This window comes from Schistocerca nitens, chromosome 10 (genome assembly GCF_023898315.1).
Source record: "Schistocerca nitens isolate TAMUIC-IGC-003100 chromosome 10, iqSchNite1.1, whole genome shotgun sequence".
NCBI classification, from domain to species: Eukaryota; Metazoa; Arthropoda; class Insecta; order Orthoptera; family Acrididae; genus Schistocerca; species Schistocerca nitens.
The window spans coordinates 13,228,551-13,244,778 of record NC_064623.1 but is presented as its reverse complement, the minus strand read 5'-3'; the positions used below and the strand labels follow the sequence as shown (position 1 = coordinate 13,244,778).

At 43.4% G+C, this 16,228-nt stretch overlaps 2 protein-coding genes across 8 annotated transcripts in view; one reads left to right on the top strand and one right to left on the bottom strand.

Moving 5' to 3' along the window:
• Positions 1-3,304, bottom strand: part of LOC126210495 (uncharacterized) — a 467,621-nt gene extending 464,317 nt beyond the window's left edge. For both annotated transcript variants that reach the window (XM_049939730.1, XM_049939731.1), the window contains exon 1: positions 3,129-3,304. In XM_049939730.1, coding sequence (XP_049795687.1) covers positions 3,129-3,279 — 151 coding nt within the window. In that variant the 5' untranslated portion in view covers positions 3,280-3,304. The remainder of the gene's footprint in view (positions 1-3,128) is intronic.
• Positions 1-16,228, top strand: part of LOC126210497 (uncharacterized) — a 502,330-nt gene that overhangs the window by 309,520 nt on the left and 176,582 nt on the right. The gene's annotated exons all lie outside the window — the stretch shown is intronic.

The window sequence follows — 16,228 nt, the reverse complement described above, 5'->3', positions numbered from 1 at the left end:
AGGACCTAATATTTAAAGTAGGGTGTGTCAGAATGAGCTTTTCACTCTGCAGCGCAGTGTGCGCTGATATGAAACTTCCTGGCAGATTAAAACTGTGTGCCGGGCCGAGACTCGAACTCGGGACCTCTGCCTTTCGCGGACAAGTGTTCTACCAACTGAGCTACCCAAGCTCGCCTCACGCACCCTCTTCACAGCTTCACTTCTGCCAGTACCTCGTCTCCTACCTTCCAAACTTTACAGAAGCTCTCCTGCCCAGGAGAGCACTTGTCCGCGAAAGGCAAAGGTCCCGAGTTCGAGTCTCGGTCCGGCACACAGTTTTAATCTGCCAGGAAGTTTCATAGGGTGTGTCAGGACGTACAACGCAACTGCTAACACACTTATGTACTATTGACCGATAAAGGTCAAGCTAATACTATGAACATAAGCTATATTCTTCCCTATTGAACGGGAACATAAATTACGGATATGGTCTAATAGCGAGCAAAGTGTAAATGTCTCACGTATGTTAATAGCATAAATCAGAACCTAGTATTTAAAGTAGGGTGTGACTGGGCCTACAACGCCCCCATCATCACGCTTACGTGCTGCTGACCGACATAGGTCAAGCATTTACAGAATATTGTCTGCAAACTAACCTTTGATGGGAATAAAATCTCAAAGGTTACACTGTATATAGCGTGACTAAGCGGGCAACGCTATAGTTCTCATAAAAAAGATTCTTTAGAGCAACAAGGTCAACGTTAACTGCCTAGGGAAGAATACTTTAAACTGTATTCCATAAATATTAAAGTTAGCTTAAATTGGCGTCAAGATCTCATGAAATAGCATCGGCCAGCTTGAATTAAAGGCGGGCATAAGTCTTAATGCCTATGGGTAGAAAGAAAAGGCAATGTGTGCCAGCACCGTTGGTATGTTTGTCTACCATATTGTCAGTTATGTTGGAACGAGAACTATATATACCGTAAGGAATATTAATTAAACCATAGTATTGAACGTCACTAAATGTCGTGGTGAATTTCTAAGTCTTAAGCGTCGAAGTATCAGGAATGGATATGCAGTGACAAGGCACGAAAGTTAGTGTTATACTTTAGCTACGTGCCTTTCTTAACTGTTACACGTAAACTAATCATTCTCTGATTGGTATAACGTTGACCATCTGTATTGCAAAAGTCATCTATATCCAAGTTGCATATAGTGATTTGGAAACTTAACTTGTGTGTAACAGGACTAAGTATGACAGTACAGTACTGGCCATTAAAATTGCTACACCAGGAAGAAATGCAGTTGATAAACGGGTATTCATTGGACAAATATATTATACCAGAACTGACATGTGATTACATTTTCACGCAATTTGGGTGCATAGATTCTGAGATATCAGTGCCCTGAACAACCACCTCTGGCCGTAATAACGGCCTTGATACGCCTAGGCATTGAGTCAAACAGAGATTGGATGCCGTGTGCAGGTACAGCTGCCCATGCAGCTTCAGCACGATACCACAATTCATCAAGAGTACTGATTGGCGTATTATGACGAGCCAGTTGCACGGCCACCAATGACCAGACGTTTTCAATTGGTGAGAGATCTGGAGAATGTGCTGGTCAGGGCAGCAGTCGAACATTTTCTGTATCCAGAAAGGCCCGTACAGGACCTGCAACATGCGGTCGTGCATTGTCCTGCTGAAATGTAGGGTTTCGCAGGGATCGAATGAAGGGTAGAGCTACGGGTCGTAACACATCTGAAATGTAACGTCCACTGTCCAAAGTGTCGTCAATGCGCACAAGAGGTGACCGAGACGTGTAACCAATGGCACTCCATACCATCACGCCGGATGATACGCCAGTATGGCGATGACGAACACACGCTCGCAATGTGCATTCAGCGCGATGTCGCCAAACACGGGTGCGACCATCATGATGCTGTAAACAGAACCTGGATTCATCGGAAAAAATGACGTTTTGCCATTCGTGCACCCAGGTTCGTCGTTGAGTACACCATCGCAGGCGCTCCTGCCTGTGATGCAGCGCCAAGTGTAACCGCAGCCATTGTCTCCGAGCTGATAGTCCATGCTGCTTCAAACGTCAGTTCGTGCAGATGGTTGTTGACTTGCAAACGTCCCCGTCTGTTGACTCAGGGATGGAGACGTGAATGCACGATCCGTTACAGCCATGCGGCGTTCCGTATTACCCTCCTGAACCCACCGATTCCATATTCTGTTAACAGTCATTAGATCTCGACCAAAGCGAGCAGCAATGCCGCGATATAATAAAACCGCAATCACGATAGGCTACAATCCGACCTTTATCAAAGTCGGTAACGCGATGGTACACATTTCTCCTCCTTACACGAGGCATCACTACAACGTTTCACCAGGCAACGCCGATCAACTGCTGTTTGTGTATCAGAAATCGGTTGGAAACTTTCCTGATGTCAGCACGTTGTAGGTGTAGCCACCGGCGCCAACCTTGTGTCAATGCTCTGTAAAGCTAATCATTTGCATATCACAGCATCTTCTTCCTGTCGGTTAAATTTCGCGTCTGTAACACGTCAGCTTCGTGGTGTAGCAATTTTAATGGCCAGTAGTGTAGCATCACAAGCTAATATATTATGTGTAGGACTATGAGTTCAAAGTTATGGTATCAAAAGGTCTTTAACAAAATCAAAGTAATAGCTTATACATACTGGGCAAATAAGAGTGCATTCATAGGATGTAAGTACGCGGTGAGCAAAAGAGAATAAGGTGGTCGATGTTAACATAAAATGAATTACGTTGGACGAAACAATGGTTGAAAACCATCGAAAAAGTATTATGCATCCTACCCATCACATTCCACAACCTCTGTCTAACACGCACTCTCACACATTTCGAAAACGTCTTGGGCTCAATGAAGAGATGTAGACTGATTATTTTCAGCCTTCCAAACCGCACTTCGTACGATCTGGTCACACGCGAAAGGCTGGACAAAGTCGATTGATGTGTAGTGAGTGTCACAGTCATTTGCTGTCAGACTGTGAATGTTTTATCTTGTTTGATAACGATGTATGCAAGCAAAGCCTAGTCTGAGTACTTCAAAACTGGACGGTGATTGAAGTAGTGTGAATCAGTGCTATACGAGAAAGTACTCACTGAATTCTCCACAGTAGGCGTTATATATCCAGTCTGCACCGTAGCCCTCGAAGTTGTATGTGGAGATCTTATTGCAGACACAGTCGAGCACCGTAGTGCCGTTCGCCACCAGCAAAACCAGCAACGGAGCAGCTACCCCCACTGGATGCATTGTCAGCTGTTGTTGAGACCGAGAGGGAATCACACGCAGTGAGCATCGCAGGCACCGCGGGCCCACTATAAGGATTCTCGTAGCGGAAGTCTTTCCGCAGGATGGGAAAACCACAGGAAGAACGACGACTTCCGTGCTTATCCTTTTTTCCTGTCACAGTAACAACCTGCAAGCGCACAGTCGTTACAGAAAAATATTCCTTCGTTTTACGCGTACATCTGCCACACGTTTTTAGGACGACAGAGAAAGCCACTAAGGGATAAACGGGTGATACCCAGAAGTGAAGATTTAGTTTCCGACATAAGAATTGCGAGGCTTGACCTTCTTTAACACTGATTCCCCAACTGAGAGAGGTTGTAGGTAACTCCGCTCATTGTAACAATAAATTTGTTCATTCCTGTGATTGACGCTATGCCTGTTATCTTATACAGGGAGACAATATTATTGAAATACGTGCAATAAAATCGTCATTACGGTTTGTGTTAGGATGTTCAAACTGCTGGCCACGCGGCACTCTGGGAGATAGTATGCGCTGGCATAGTTTGGTTTAGCGACGAAGCCCACCTTCATTTTTGAGGGTTCGTCAACTAGCAAAACTGGCGCATTTGGGGGACTGAGAATCCGCATTTCGCGACCGAGAAGTCTCTTCACGCTCAACGGGTGACTGTCTGGTGTGCAATATCCAATCACGGAATAATCGGTGCGATATTTACCTTGATGGCACGGTAACTACCGAACGGTACGTGAAGGTCGTGGAAAATGGTTTCATCCCCATTTTCCAAAGTCATCCTGATTTTGAGAATATGTGCTTCATGAAAGGCGGAACTCGACCGCCATAGAAGCAGGATAGTGTTTGATGCCCTGGAGGAGCAGTTTGAGGACCGCATTCGTGTTCTGGGGCACCCAGAGGCCACTGGCATGGGTCTGGATCTGAAGACATGCGACTAATCTTTGTGAGGCTGTATTAAAGACAATGCGTACAGCAATAACCCCAAACCAATGCTGAGCTGAAAACAGGCACTCAGGAGGTCATCGACACCGTCGATGTTCCGACACTTCACCGGCTAGTGTAGAATTTCGCTATTCGTCTGCGTCACATAGTCGCCAATGATGGCACGCATATCGAACATGTCACAACCTACATCCGAAAAGGGGTAGTGACGTTTACATGTTGAATAAAGTGTATGTACGCCGTAGTTAGTAACTGATTTAGGTTTTTTTTCACATAGTTCAATAATTGTCACTCTATATCTTACATATATTATAAAACTGAAAGTTTTTGTGCGTTGTAGTATGTCTGTTACCCCTTCACGCTGAAACGGCTGCAAGTGTATAGATAAAATTTGCAATAAAATTTGCAATGAGGGTTGTTTGTACCGTGAATTAAAACAGGCTATCTTATATATTTCTAAAAACCAAAGGGTTTCGGGTGCGGGAGAAAAGAAGTGTACCTCATGACGCAGAAGTAGCCATACTTCATTCATCCAGCATCTGTGAATGAGAGCACTAGTGACTTTTTGCAGACTTTACACGTGATTTCAAACCTTTACGAAACTTTTCCTCGCTGACATCCCCCACAAAAAGATGAAAGATGTTCGTCGCTTACTTAGTTTCCGTTGTTCATTCAGGAAAACTGGCGCCTAAACCATAACACTTTATTTTATTACTTCTTCACTACTATCTGTGTTCGCGGCACATTTTGAATGCAATATTCACATATATCACGGATTTTTTTTTTTTTTTGCTCATCAGTCTTCTCACTCATTTGATGCGACCCAACACGAACTCCTCTCCTGTGCCAACCTCTTCATCTCACAAGGGGAGGCCACGACGTTTGGAACGCGGATTTACTTCAAACTTCTCACACTCGCAGTACTCCATTAGGACAACAAAGTGTGTAAGCGGTAGCGCGTACTTCTCAACCGTTATTGAGAAAATCGCAAGATAATTTCGGTCGTCATGTATATACCTGTGCTGGCCGCTTTTACCAGGAAGCGGCGGCAGCCGAGTGGGTAGCGTTCAAGCCCCTGATCGCTGGATCGAGTCCCGTTCGTCAGTTTTTTTTTATTTGTAACACAGTCGTTTTCTTTACTATCTACGTTACAATTGATATAATGGGAAAAATACGTGTAATCGGATGAACTTTTATTAAATTTACAACGTTATTTGGCAGTCTACAAATGTTTATTATCACAAATAATATAATATTCATAACTATCGACTAGTAAACGACCAAACGCATAAAGTGATACTGAAAATGTCTGCTTGTCCGTGATTTGAGCAATCCCTTATACCTGGAAGGAGCCCGAAACTACTTGTTACCTCCAAGATTTGACCAGCACAGACGGCTTTCGAAAGATGTACAATTACTCGTCGCTTTCGACATTACGAGTACAATGGCAGAATGGTATTTTTCGTAAAAACATGGAAAACAAAGTTAAACGGCACCAGCTGCATTGAATAAATGCTGTTTCCGCATACGCAAGGTCTTTTGAGATTTTACGTGGAAAAACAAACCTCGTTAAAATTTTCAAAAACCTCTCTTTCAGCCAAGAATTTGGAAGAAAACCATGCATAACGTAGCATTTCCTCAAATATCGGCGCTGATAACGGATCATGCAGTATCGAGTGTATTTTAATAGCGTCTTCAAGAGGCAATTTTCGATTAAATACGAACAGTTTTGAAGACACGGACAAGCACATATTTTCAGCATCACTTTATGCGTTTGGTCGTTTACTAGTCGATACTTATGAATATTATATTATTTGTGATAATAAAAATTTGTATACTGCCAAATACCATTGTAAATTTAATAAAAGTTCATCCGATTACATGTATTTTTCCCATTATATCAATTGTAACTAGTAAAGAAAATTGTGTTAGAAATAAAAAGAGTGACGAACGGGACTCGATCCAGCGATCCAGTGATTACGGGGCTTGAACGCTACCCACTCGGCTGCCGCCGCTTCATGGTAAAAACGGCCACACACAGGTATATACTTGACGACCGAAATTATCTTGAGATTTTCTCAGTAACGCTTGAGAAGTACGCGCTACTGGTTACACATTTTGTTGTCCTAATGGAGCACTCCGAGTGTGCGAAGTTTGAAGTAAATCCGCGTTCCAAACGTCGTGGACTGCCCTTGTCAGAGCAGCACTTGGAACCTACGTCCGCAATTATTTTCAGGATTTACTGCAATCTCTGTCTACAGTTTTTGTCCTCTACAGCTCCCTCTACTACAGTGGAAGTCATTCCTGATGTCTTGACAGATGTCCTATTGTCCTGTCCCTTCTCCTTATCAGTGTTTCCATAAATTCCTTCTTGTCAGTGTTTCCATAAATTCCTTTCCCATTTTGCGCAGAACCTCCTCATTCCTTACGTTATCAGTCCACCTAATTTTCAACATTCGTCTGTAGCACCACATCTCAAATGCTTAGAATCTCTTCTGTTCCGGTTTTCCCACAGTCCATGTTTCACTACTGCACAACGCTGGGCTCCAAACACACAGTCTCAGAAATTTCTTTCTCAAATTAAGGCCTATGTTGGATACTAGTGAACTTCTTTTGGCCAGGAATGCCATATTTGTCAGTGCTAGTCTGCTTTCGATGTTCTTGCTCCGTCCGTCATTGGTTATTTTGCTGACTAGCTAGCGTAATTCCTTAACTCCATCTACTTCGTGGCCATCAATCCTGATGTCATGTTACCCACTTTTCTCATTTCTTCCACTTCTGCTTCGATTTACTCTCAATCCATATTCTGTACTCATTAGACTGTTCATTCCATTCAGCAGATCCTGTAATTCTTCTTGAGTTTCACTCAGGGTACCAACGTCGTCAGCGAGTCGTATCGTTGGTATCCTTTAAATTTGAATTTTTATTTGACTCCTGAACCTTTCTTTTATTTCCATCATTGCTTCCTCGACGTAGAGATTGAAGAGCAGGGGGGAAAGACTACGTCCCTGCCTTACAGCCTTCTTAATCCGATCACTTCATCCTTGGTCGTCCACTGTTATTAGTCCCTCTTGGCTCTCGTACAAGTTGTGTATTACCCGTCTCTCCCATTAGCTTACCCCTATTTTTCCCAGCATTTCGAACATCTTGCACCATTTTACACAGTCGAAAGTTTTCTCCACGTCGACATATCCTTTAAACGTGCCTTGATCTTTCTTCAGTCTCGCTACCACTGTCAAGCGCAACGTCGGAATTGCCTCTCAAGTGTGTTTATGTTTCCTAAAGCCAAACTGATCGCCATGCAACACATCCTCAATTTTCTTTCCCTATCTTCTGTATATTATTATCATCAGCAGCTTGGACGCACGAGCTGTTAAGCTGATTGTACGATAATGTTCGCACTTGTGCGGTCTTGTAGTCTTCGGAATTGTGTGGATGAAATTTTTCCGGAAGTCAGATGGTATGTCGCAGACTCATACATTCTACACACCAATTTGAATACTCGTTTTGTTGACACTTTCCCCAATGATTTTAGAAATTCTAATGCAATGTTATCGATAGCTCCTGCCTTATTTGATCTTAAAGAGTTCCAAAGCTGTTTTAAAACTTGATTCTTGTACTGGATCTCCTATCTGTTCTAAGTCGACTCCTGTTTCTTCTTTTATCACATCAGACAAATCTTCCCCTCATGGAGGCCTTCAATGTGCTCTTTCTATCCATCCGCTCACTCCTCTGCATTTAACAGTCGAATTCTCGTTGCACTATCTTACCACCATTGCTTTTACTTTCACCTAAGGTAATTTGACTTTTCTATGCGCTGAGTCAGTCCTTCCGACAGTCATTTCTTTTTCAATTTCCTCACATTTTTCATTCAGCCATTTCCTCTCAGCTTCCCTGTACATACTATTAATTTCATTCTTCAGCGACTTTTATTTCTGTATTCCTGAATTTCCCTGAACATTTTTGTACTTCTTTCTTTCATCGATCAACTGAAGTATTTTTTCTGTTACCCATGTTTTCTTCGCAGCTACCTTCTTTGTACCTATGTTTTCCTTCCCAACTTCTGTGATGGCCCTTTTTAGAGATGTCCATTCCTATTCAACTGTACTGCCTACTGCGTTATTCCTTATTGCTGTATCTATAGCTTTAGAGAACTTCAAACGTATCTCGTCATTCCTTAGTACTTCCGTATCCCACTTCTTTGCGTATTGATTCTTCCTGACTAATGTCTTGAACTTCAGCCTACTCTTCATCACTACCATATTGTGATCTGAGTCTATATCTGCTCCTGGGTACGCCTTACAATCCAGCATCTGATTTCGGAATCTCTGTCTGACCATGATGTAATCTAATTGAAATCTTCCCGTATCTCCCGGCCTTTTCCAAGTATACCTCCTCCTCTTGTGATTCTTGAACAGGGTATTCGCTATTACTAGCTGAAACTTGTTGCAGAACCCAATTAGTCTTTCTCCTCTTTCATTCCTTGTCCCAAGCCCATATTCTCCTGTAACCTTTTCTTCTACTCCTTCCGCTACAACTGCATTCCAGTCGCCCATGACTAGAAGATTTTCGTCCCCCTTTACATACTGCATTCAATATCCTCATACACTTTCTCTATCTGTTCATCTTCAGCTTGCGACGTCGGCATGTATACCTGAACTATCGTTGTCGGTGTTGGTCTGCTGTCGATTCTGATTAGAACAACCCGGTCACTGAATTGTTCACAGTAACACACCCTCTGCCCTACCTTCCTATTCATATCGAATCCTACATGTGTTATACCATTTTCTGCTGCTGTTGATATTACCCGATACTCATCTGACCAGAAATCCTTGTCTTCCTTCCACTTCACTTCACTGACCCCTACTATATCTAGATTGAGCCTTTGCATTTCCATTTTCAGATTTTCTAGTTTCCCTACCACGTTCAAGCTTCTGACATTCAACGCCCCGACTCGTAGAACGTTATCCTTTCGTAGATTATTCAATCTTTTTCTCATGGTAATCTGCCCCTTGGCAGTCCCCTCCCAGAGATCCGAATGGGGTACTATTCCGGAATCTTTTGCCAATGGAGAGATCAACATGACACTTCTTCAATTACAGGCCACATGTCCTGTGGATACACGTTACGGGTCTTTAATGCAGTCGTTTCCATTGCCTTCTGCATCCTCATGTCGTTGATCATTGCTGATTCTTCCGCCTTTAGGGGCAATTTGCCACCCCTAGGACAAGAGAGTGCCCTGAACCTCTATCCGCTCCTCCGCCCTCTTTGACAAGACCGTTGGCAGAATGAGGCTGACTTCTTATGCCGGAAGTCTTCGGCCGCCAATGCTGATTATTTATCAAAATTTAGGCAGTGGCGGGGATCGAACCCGGGACCGAAGACGTTTTGATTATGAATCAAAGACGCCACCCCTAGACCACGTGTACGACCACGTACCGGTCATTTTTGGCCTCGACGTGGCCGGAGCTTCTCTTCCAGACAGCGTCCGAGCTATCGCAGGCTCGACGCAGAGCGCTTTCAAAAGAAAGCCCTCGAACTGCTCGAGGACGCGCCAAACCCCGCCGTGGTAGGGGCAGACGCCGCCCTAGCGTTCTTCACCCGAAGAATACTCCGAGCAGCGGAGGAAGCCACGCCGAGACGTCGCTAAGGACCGCGAGACATCTCGCGACGGCTATCGCGCCCCATCCTGGACGCGATCAAGGAGAAGAACCGACTGTTTCGTGAATGGCAGCTCACTCGCAGAACAAGACACGAAGCGCCGCTTAATCCGCATGAGACGGGAAATTAAGGCAGCAGTCGAGCATCGCCGGAACCAGGAGTGGGAAGACCTTGTGTCTACCCTCAATCCTGAGGATGGCAGTGCCTTGAGGGTGGTAAAGTCCTTCCTACGCCGGTGACAGCGAATAACGCCTTTACAGGTCGGGAGCGACTTCGCCAGCGACCCCGACGCGAAAGCCGGCGTCCTGGCTGACGCATTTGCAGCAAACTTCACACCGGTGGCCGACGCCATCGACGACGACCACATACGGTGGGTCCACGAGCAGCTACCAACCTTCTGCGCCGCAAGGGAGGAAGGCGACGTTATCGAGCCGATAGCGGAGGAGGAAGTCGCTGTGCAGCTTCGCTCGCTGAACCCCGAGAAGGCTGGAGGCAGCGATGGCGTCACAACCCTCCTGCTGAAGAACCTTCCGCCGGGCTTGCACCGGCAACTTGCCGATGTTTTCAACGAGATTCTCCGGTCAGGTGTCTACCCCTCTGCGTGGAAACACGCGGGGGTCGTGGCCATTCTGAAATCCGGCAAGGACCCACGCAAGTGCTCTACCATCTGAGCTACCGAACTTTGGAAGGTAGGAGACGAGATACAGGCAGAAGTAAAGCTGTGAAGACCGGGCGTGAGTCGTGCTTCAGTAGCTCAGAGGGTAGAGGCCCGCGAAAGGCAAAGGTCCCGAGTTCGATTCTCGGTCGGGCACACAGTTTTAATCTGCCAGGAAGTTTCATATCAGCGCACACTCAGCTGCAGAGTGAAAATCTCATTCTGGAAACCTCCCCCAGGCTGTGGCTAAGCCATGTCTCCGCAGTATCCTTTCTTTCAGGAGTGCTAGTTCTGCAAGGTTCGCAGGAGAGCTTCTGGAAAGTTTGGAAGGTAGGAGACGAGATACTGGCAGAAGTAAAGCTGTGACGACCGGGCGTGAGTCGTGCTTCGGTAGCTCAGATGGTACAACACTTGCCCGCGAAATGCAAAGGTCCCGAGTTCGAGTCTCGGTCGGGCACACAGTTTTAATCTGCCAGGAAGTTTCATATCAGCGCACACTCCGCTGCAGAGTGAAAATCTCATTCTGGAAACATCCCCCAGGCTGTGGCTAAGCCATGTCTCCGCAGTATCCTTTCTTTCAGGAGTGCTAGTTCTGCAAGGTTCGCAGGAGAGCTTCTGCATAGTTTGGAAGGTAGAAAGCTTTACTTCGGAAATTAAACGTCACCAAATTGTATTTCCAAAATTCAGCATTCTCGGTATCTTTCTCTCCAAGCTCTGAAAACTATTACCAAACCTCTCAGCACGACCAACATCTGGAATGCTACACCAACGACAATGCTACTAGCAATCAGAGATCACATTGTTTGTAGTCAGAGCCTCTGTGATATAAAATATCAACTGTTTAAAACCTCTGTCTGAAAAATATCCAGTACACAGATTTGAAGTATGACACATCGAATGAAAATAGAGCTTACATCATTTCTCTTGAATAACAAAAATAACCTAGAAACCTTACAATTGGAGACGCTATCAGGCGCTAGCTACGCTCCCACGCACCACCGACAGGCAATTTACGGGGAACTGTGAGACCTATGCGAACGTACCTCGTGACACACAGCTCCGAAGCAGCGTCAAGGATTTTTCGAAACCATTCCATGCAGACTCAAGTGATTACAGTGTGTGTCGTTCGTTTCCATGCTGTTAAAACAGTTGATCATGATCAGGATTTCGAGTGAACGGGACTGCGCAACACCAACACTTAATGCCACTCATAATTTCACTTCTTTATAATTTTTTCCTATATTTTGTATATACTCTGTCAGTATTTAAGTAAACTTATAACTTTGTACTGAATACGGACATTTTCTGTATCTGTATTATAAGCTGTAAAATACTGTATAGTATAATTTTACCCATTGGTGTCAATGTTACTTGCGTTACCATATTACTTTCGTAAAATAAATAACCGCCTTCATTCAGAACCGCGATTTCATTTCAATGCACGCTGTATTTTGAGCCCTAGGGGTTTATCATCACGTGCTTTGACAATCCCCATCGATTTTTAGCAGATTTAGGTTAACTGTTGACATGGTAACTTAATAAGGTATATTACAAAGTAGCATATTGTCAATGTAAGTTTACAAAACTAAGACAAATTGAAGAATAGCTTACTGTTTCCATCAGTGGATACATCGTTTCGAAGCACAGTATGACTAAACATCTTTACACACACATATATACACTTTCGATTCTACAGCACATGTGCACACAATAATCAAACCGAGTCAAAGTGTTTTAGAAGCAAAGATGCTGCAGTTCTACAAATACAAAGCTTCTGTTATTTCAAAGAAGATACAAAGCTACTAGTTCATTAGCTGTACAACATATCACTTACAAAGCGTTTGTGAATATTTCAAATTCGGATGAATGTTGTCAAATGGTTGCACTATTAAATATTTGTTTATTTAGGAAAAAATAAACTTTGATATTTTAATATTGGTGTTTTTAAATAGAAATTGATACGATCAAAGTAACTGCAATAAGTAAACGGTATTCAGAAAAATCTGTTGACAAACTGTAGAACAAAATGTAGAACAACACCTGTAATTGAAGCACTACAGGAATAACAACTTACACAAAATATATTTTCACAATCATTCCCTTTTTAGGCACAGCATCACAAAATATTGCTAACTTATTTAGAAAAATTAATGTTAAAATATACTTCTCCACAAACAACAAACACCAAACATGGAGCCGGCCGCGGTAGTCTCGCGGTTCTAGGCGCGCAGTCCGGAACCGTGCGACTGCTACGGTCGCAGGTTCGAATCCTGCCTCGGGCATGGATGTGTGTGATGTCCTTAGGTTAGTTAGGTTTAAGTAGTTCTAAGTTCTAGGGGACTTATGACCACAGCAGTTGAGTCCCATAGTGCTCAGAGCCATTTGAACCATTTTTGAACCAAACATGGACACAGTAAACACAAACACCTCTGTAATATATAAATTGCAATGTAACTGCTGCCCTGCATTTTACATAGTCAAAACAGAAAGAACTCTCTACACATGTTATGAAGGACACACTAATGCGTTTATGTTTAACCACTCTGACAAACCCACAATAGCCAACTACATGTACCTTAATAGAAAAAAGAGTAAGTGACATCCACAACAGCCTAACAGCACTACAGACAGAAAACCATGCTAAGAAACTTGGTCTACAAGAGCAAACATAAATAATGTTACATAAAGAAAAATCTTCTGAAAATATGTTGAATGAATAAACAGAGTTTAGCAGCCACAGTTTTCTCAGTAAATTTAAAAGCTCATTTTTCCCTAATTAAACAAATATTTAACACTGCAAACCATTTGATAACATTCACCACATTTGACAAGTTCACAAATATTTGTTTTGTAAATGATGTCTCGTAACAACTAATACTGTAATAACGTTGTATCTTCTTTCAAATAATAACTCATGTGAATATTTCGTCCATCATGAGGTCTTTGACTGTTTATCAATACAAATAAAACAGATTCGGCAACAGTCACTTGTTTATTTTGCTCCTACACGTTTCGATGGTTCACGCCATCATCTTCAGGTGGAGAATTGTTTACGGTAAATAAGTTACATAAAACCGCAACCAGTCACTTTTTTTAATAATTATGTTTTATTCCCTGAACCAGTTTTCGAACCTTTTCAGGTTCATCTTCAGATGGTTTCTGGAAGTTCATTATTTCTGGCATAATGCTGGGTGCTGGCTCTGTGATAATAAGATGGAACACGCTTTAATGTATCGCCATGACTATTGTTTATCTGTCGATATGGATTTAAATTTAGTTTTTTACTTATTGCGACAGTATGGGCGGCTTTTTTCGTTAGTGTCCGTCTCTCTGCTTCCGTTTTGATGGCCAGTTGGTATATCACTTCACACACTATTACACAGTCTATATTAATGTACACTCAGACAACGAAAATTTGCCAGCATCTAGCAAGTGCTATACAACTGTTGTTTGTAACATAAATCTTGACAAAAAGATATGGCATATGCATACTTTGCACACAGATGTAATTTGTTATTTTTTACATTTATTAAAGTCGATATAAAGGCAAATATTTTAACCAGACTGGTGATAACATGAGAGCACGAGATAAAATAAATAAATAAATTACTACAAGAACAAAATTAAAGTGACCTGATATCTTATTTCTATTCGTATATTAACGTAGAATACAGTCAGTTAATAGCAAATATTTTAATCAAGATTGGCCTTAACATGAATGCCCAGGAGTTAATAATACAGAGTTATTGTATTTGCAATGAGAAACAGCTGTTTGTATGACCACCACCTTTATATGTAAATTTAAATTTTAAATAATGTTCTTACGTTAACATGATTTGGAATATTAGTAAGAGTAGCTTGTGTTTATTTTAGCTGAAGGTAATAGGTATAAATGTTATAGTGTTTGTAATGGACTATAGCTGTTTGTATGACCATGCACTTTATATTTAAAAACCAAGAACAAAAGTTCAAGCTAACTGTTGACTTATTTTTGTTCTGACATTAACGTGGTCTGAAATATTGGTAAAGGCAGATTCTGTTTGTTCCAGCTAGAAGTAATATGTATATAAGTACTGATTTATGTTGATAGTAGAGGGCTTTACCACTTAGAAATATACACACATCAAAAGTTTTCGTATAAATCGGGTACCCAGAACTCCTGAAAACAGACATTCACTGTGGATATCGTATCACAGACGCAGTCCCTTTGGCTGTTCGGAGATGTCACTAAAGCCGCCCAATGATGCAAACAACCATGCATGAGCAGCGGCTATTAGACGGAGGGGGTCCGACAGCCGATCAGTTCCAGTCATTCCACCAGGAAGGAGGTACACGGCTCGTGTCGTCTGTAGTTCAACCACGCCTAGACGGTCAATATCGGGGTTCGACCGCATCCTCATTGTTATTTTGTGCCAGGAAGGGCTCTCCACAAGGGAAGTGTCCAGCGTCTCGTAGTGAACCAAAGTGATGTTCTTCGGACATGGAGGAGATGCAGAGAGACAGGAACTGTCGATGACATGCCTCGCTCAGGCCGCCAAAGGGCTGTTGCTGCAGTGGATGATCGCTACCTACGGATTATGGCTCGGAGGAACCCTGACTGCAACGCCACCATGTTGAATAATGCTTTCCGTGCAGCCACAGGACGTCGTGTTACGACTCAAACTGCGCGCAATAGGGCGCATGATGCGCAACTTCACTCCCGACCTCCATGGCGAGGTCCATCTTTGCAATCACGGCACCATGCAGTGCGGTACAGATGGGCCCAACAACATGCCGAATGGACTGCTCAGGATTGGCTTCATGATGAGTATCGCATATGCCTTCAACCAGACAACCATCGGGTTTGGAGGCAATCCGGTCAACCTGAACGCCTTATGCACACTGTCGAACTAGTGCAGCAAGGTGGAGGTTCCCTGCTATTTTGGGGTGGCATTATGTGGGGCCGACGTACGCCGCTGGTGGTCATGCAGGGCGCCGTAATGGCTGTAAGACACGTGAATGCCATCCTCAGACCGATAGTGCAACCCTATCGGCAGCGTATTGGCGAGGTATTCGTCTTCGTGGACGACAATTCTCGCCCCCATCCAGCACACCTTGTGAATGACTTCCTGCAGGATAACGACATAGCTCGACTAGAAAGGCCAGCATGTTCTCTAGACATGAAGCCCATCGAACATGCCTGGAATTGATTGAAAAGGGCTGTTTGTGAACGACTTTACCTACCAACCACTCTGAGGGATCTACGCCGAATCGCTGTTGAGGAATGTTCAGTCTGGACCAGTAGTGCCTTGATAGACTTGTGGACAGTATGCCACGACAATTACAGGCATGCATGAATGCAAGGGGACGTGTTACTGGCTATCAGAGGTACCGGTGTGTACAGCAATCTGGACCACCACCACAGAGGGTCTACCCTCTATCGTGGTACAACATGCAATGTTTGTTTTTCATGAGCAATAAAAAGGGCGGAAATGATGTTTATGTTGATCTCTATTCCAATTTTCTGTACAGATTTCGGAACTCTCTGAACCGAGTTGATGCAAAACCTTTTTTTGAATTGAGTACTACAGGTTTTATTCCGTGGTAGGATATTTACATTGACACCATTGAAGTTAGATGTAAGGAGAGAGGTAGAGGGGTGATGGGAGGGGGGGTTGGGGAGGCAGTGTAGGGTTGGTTTA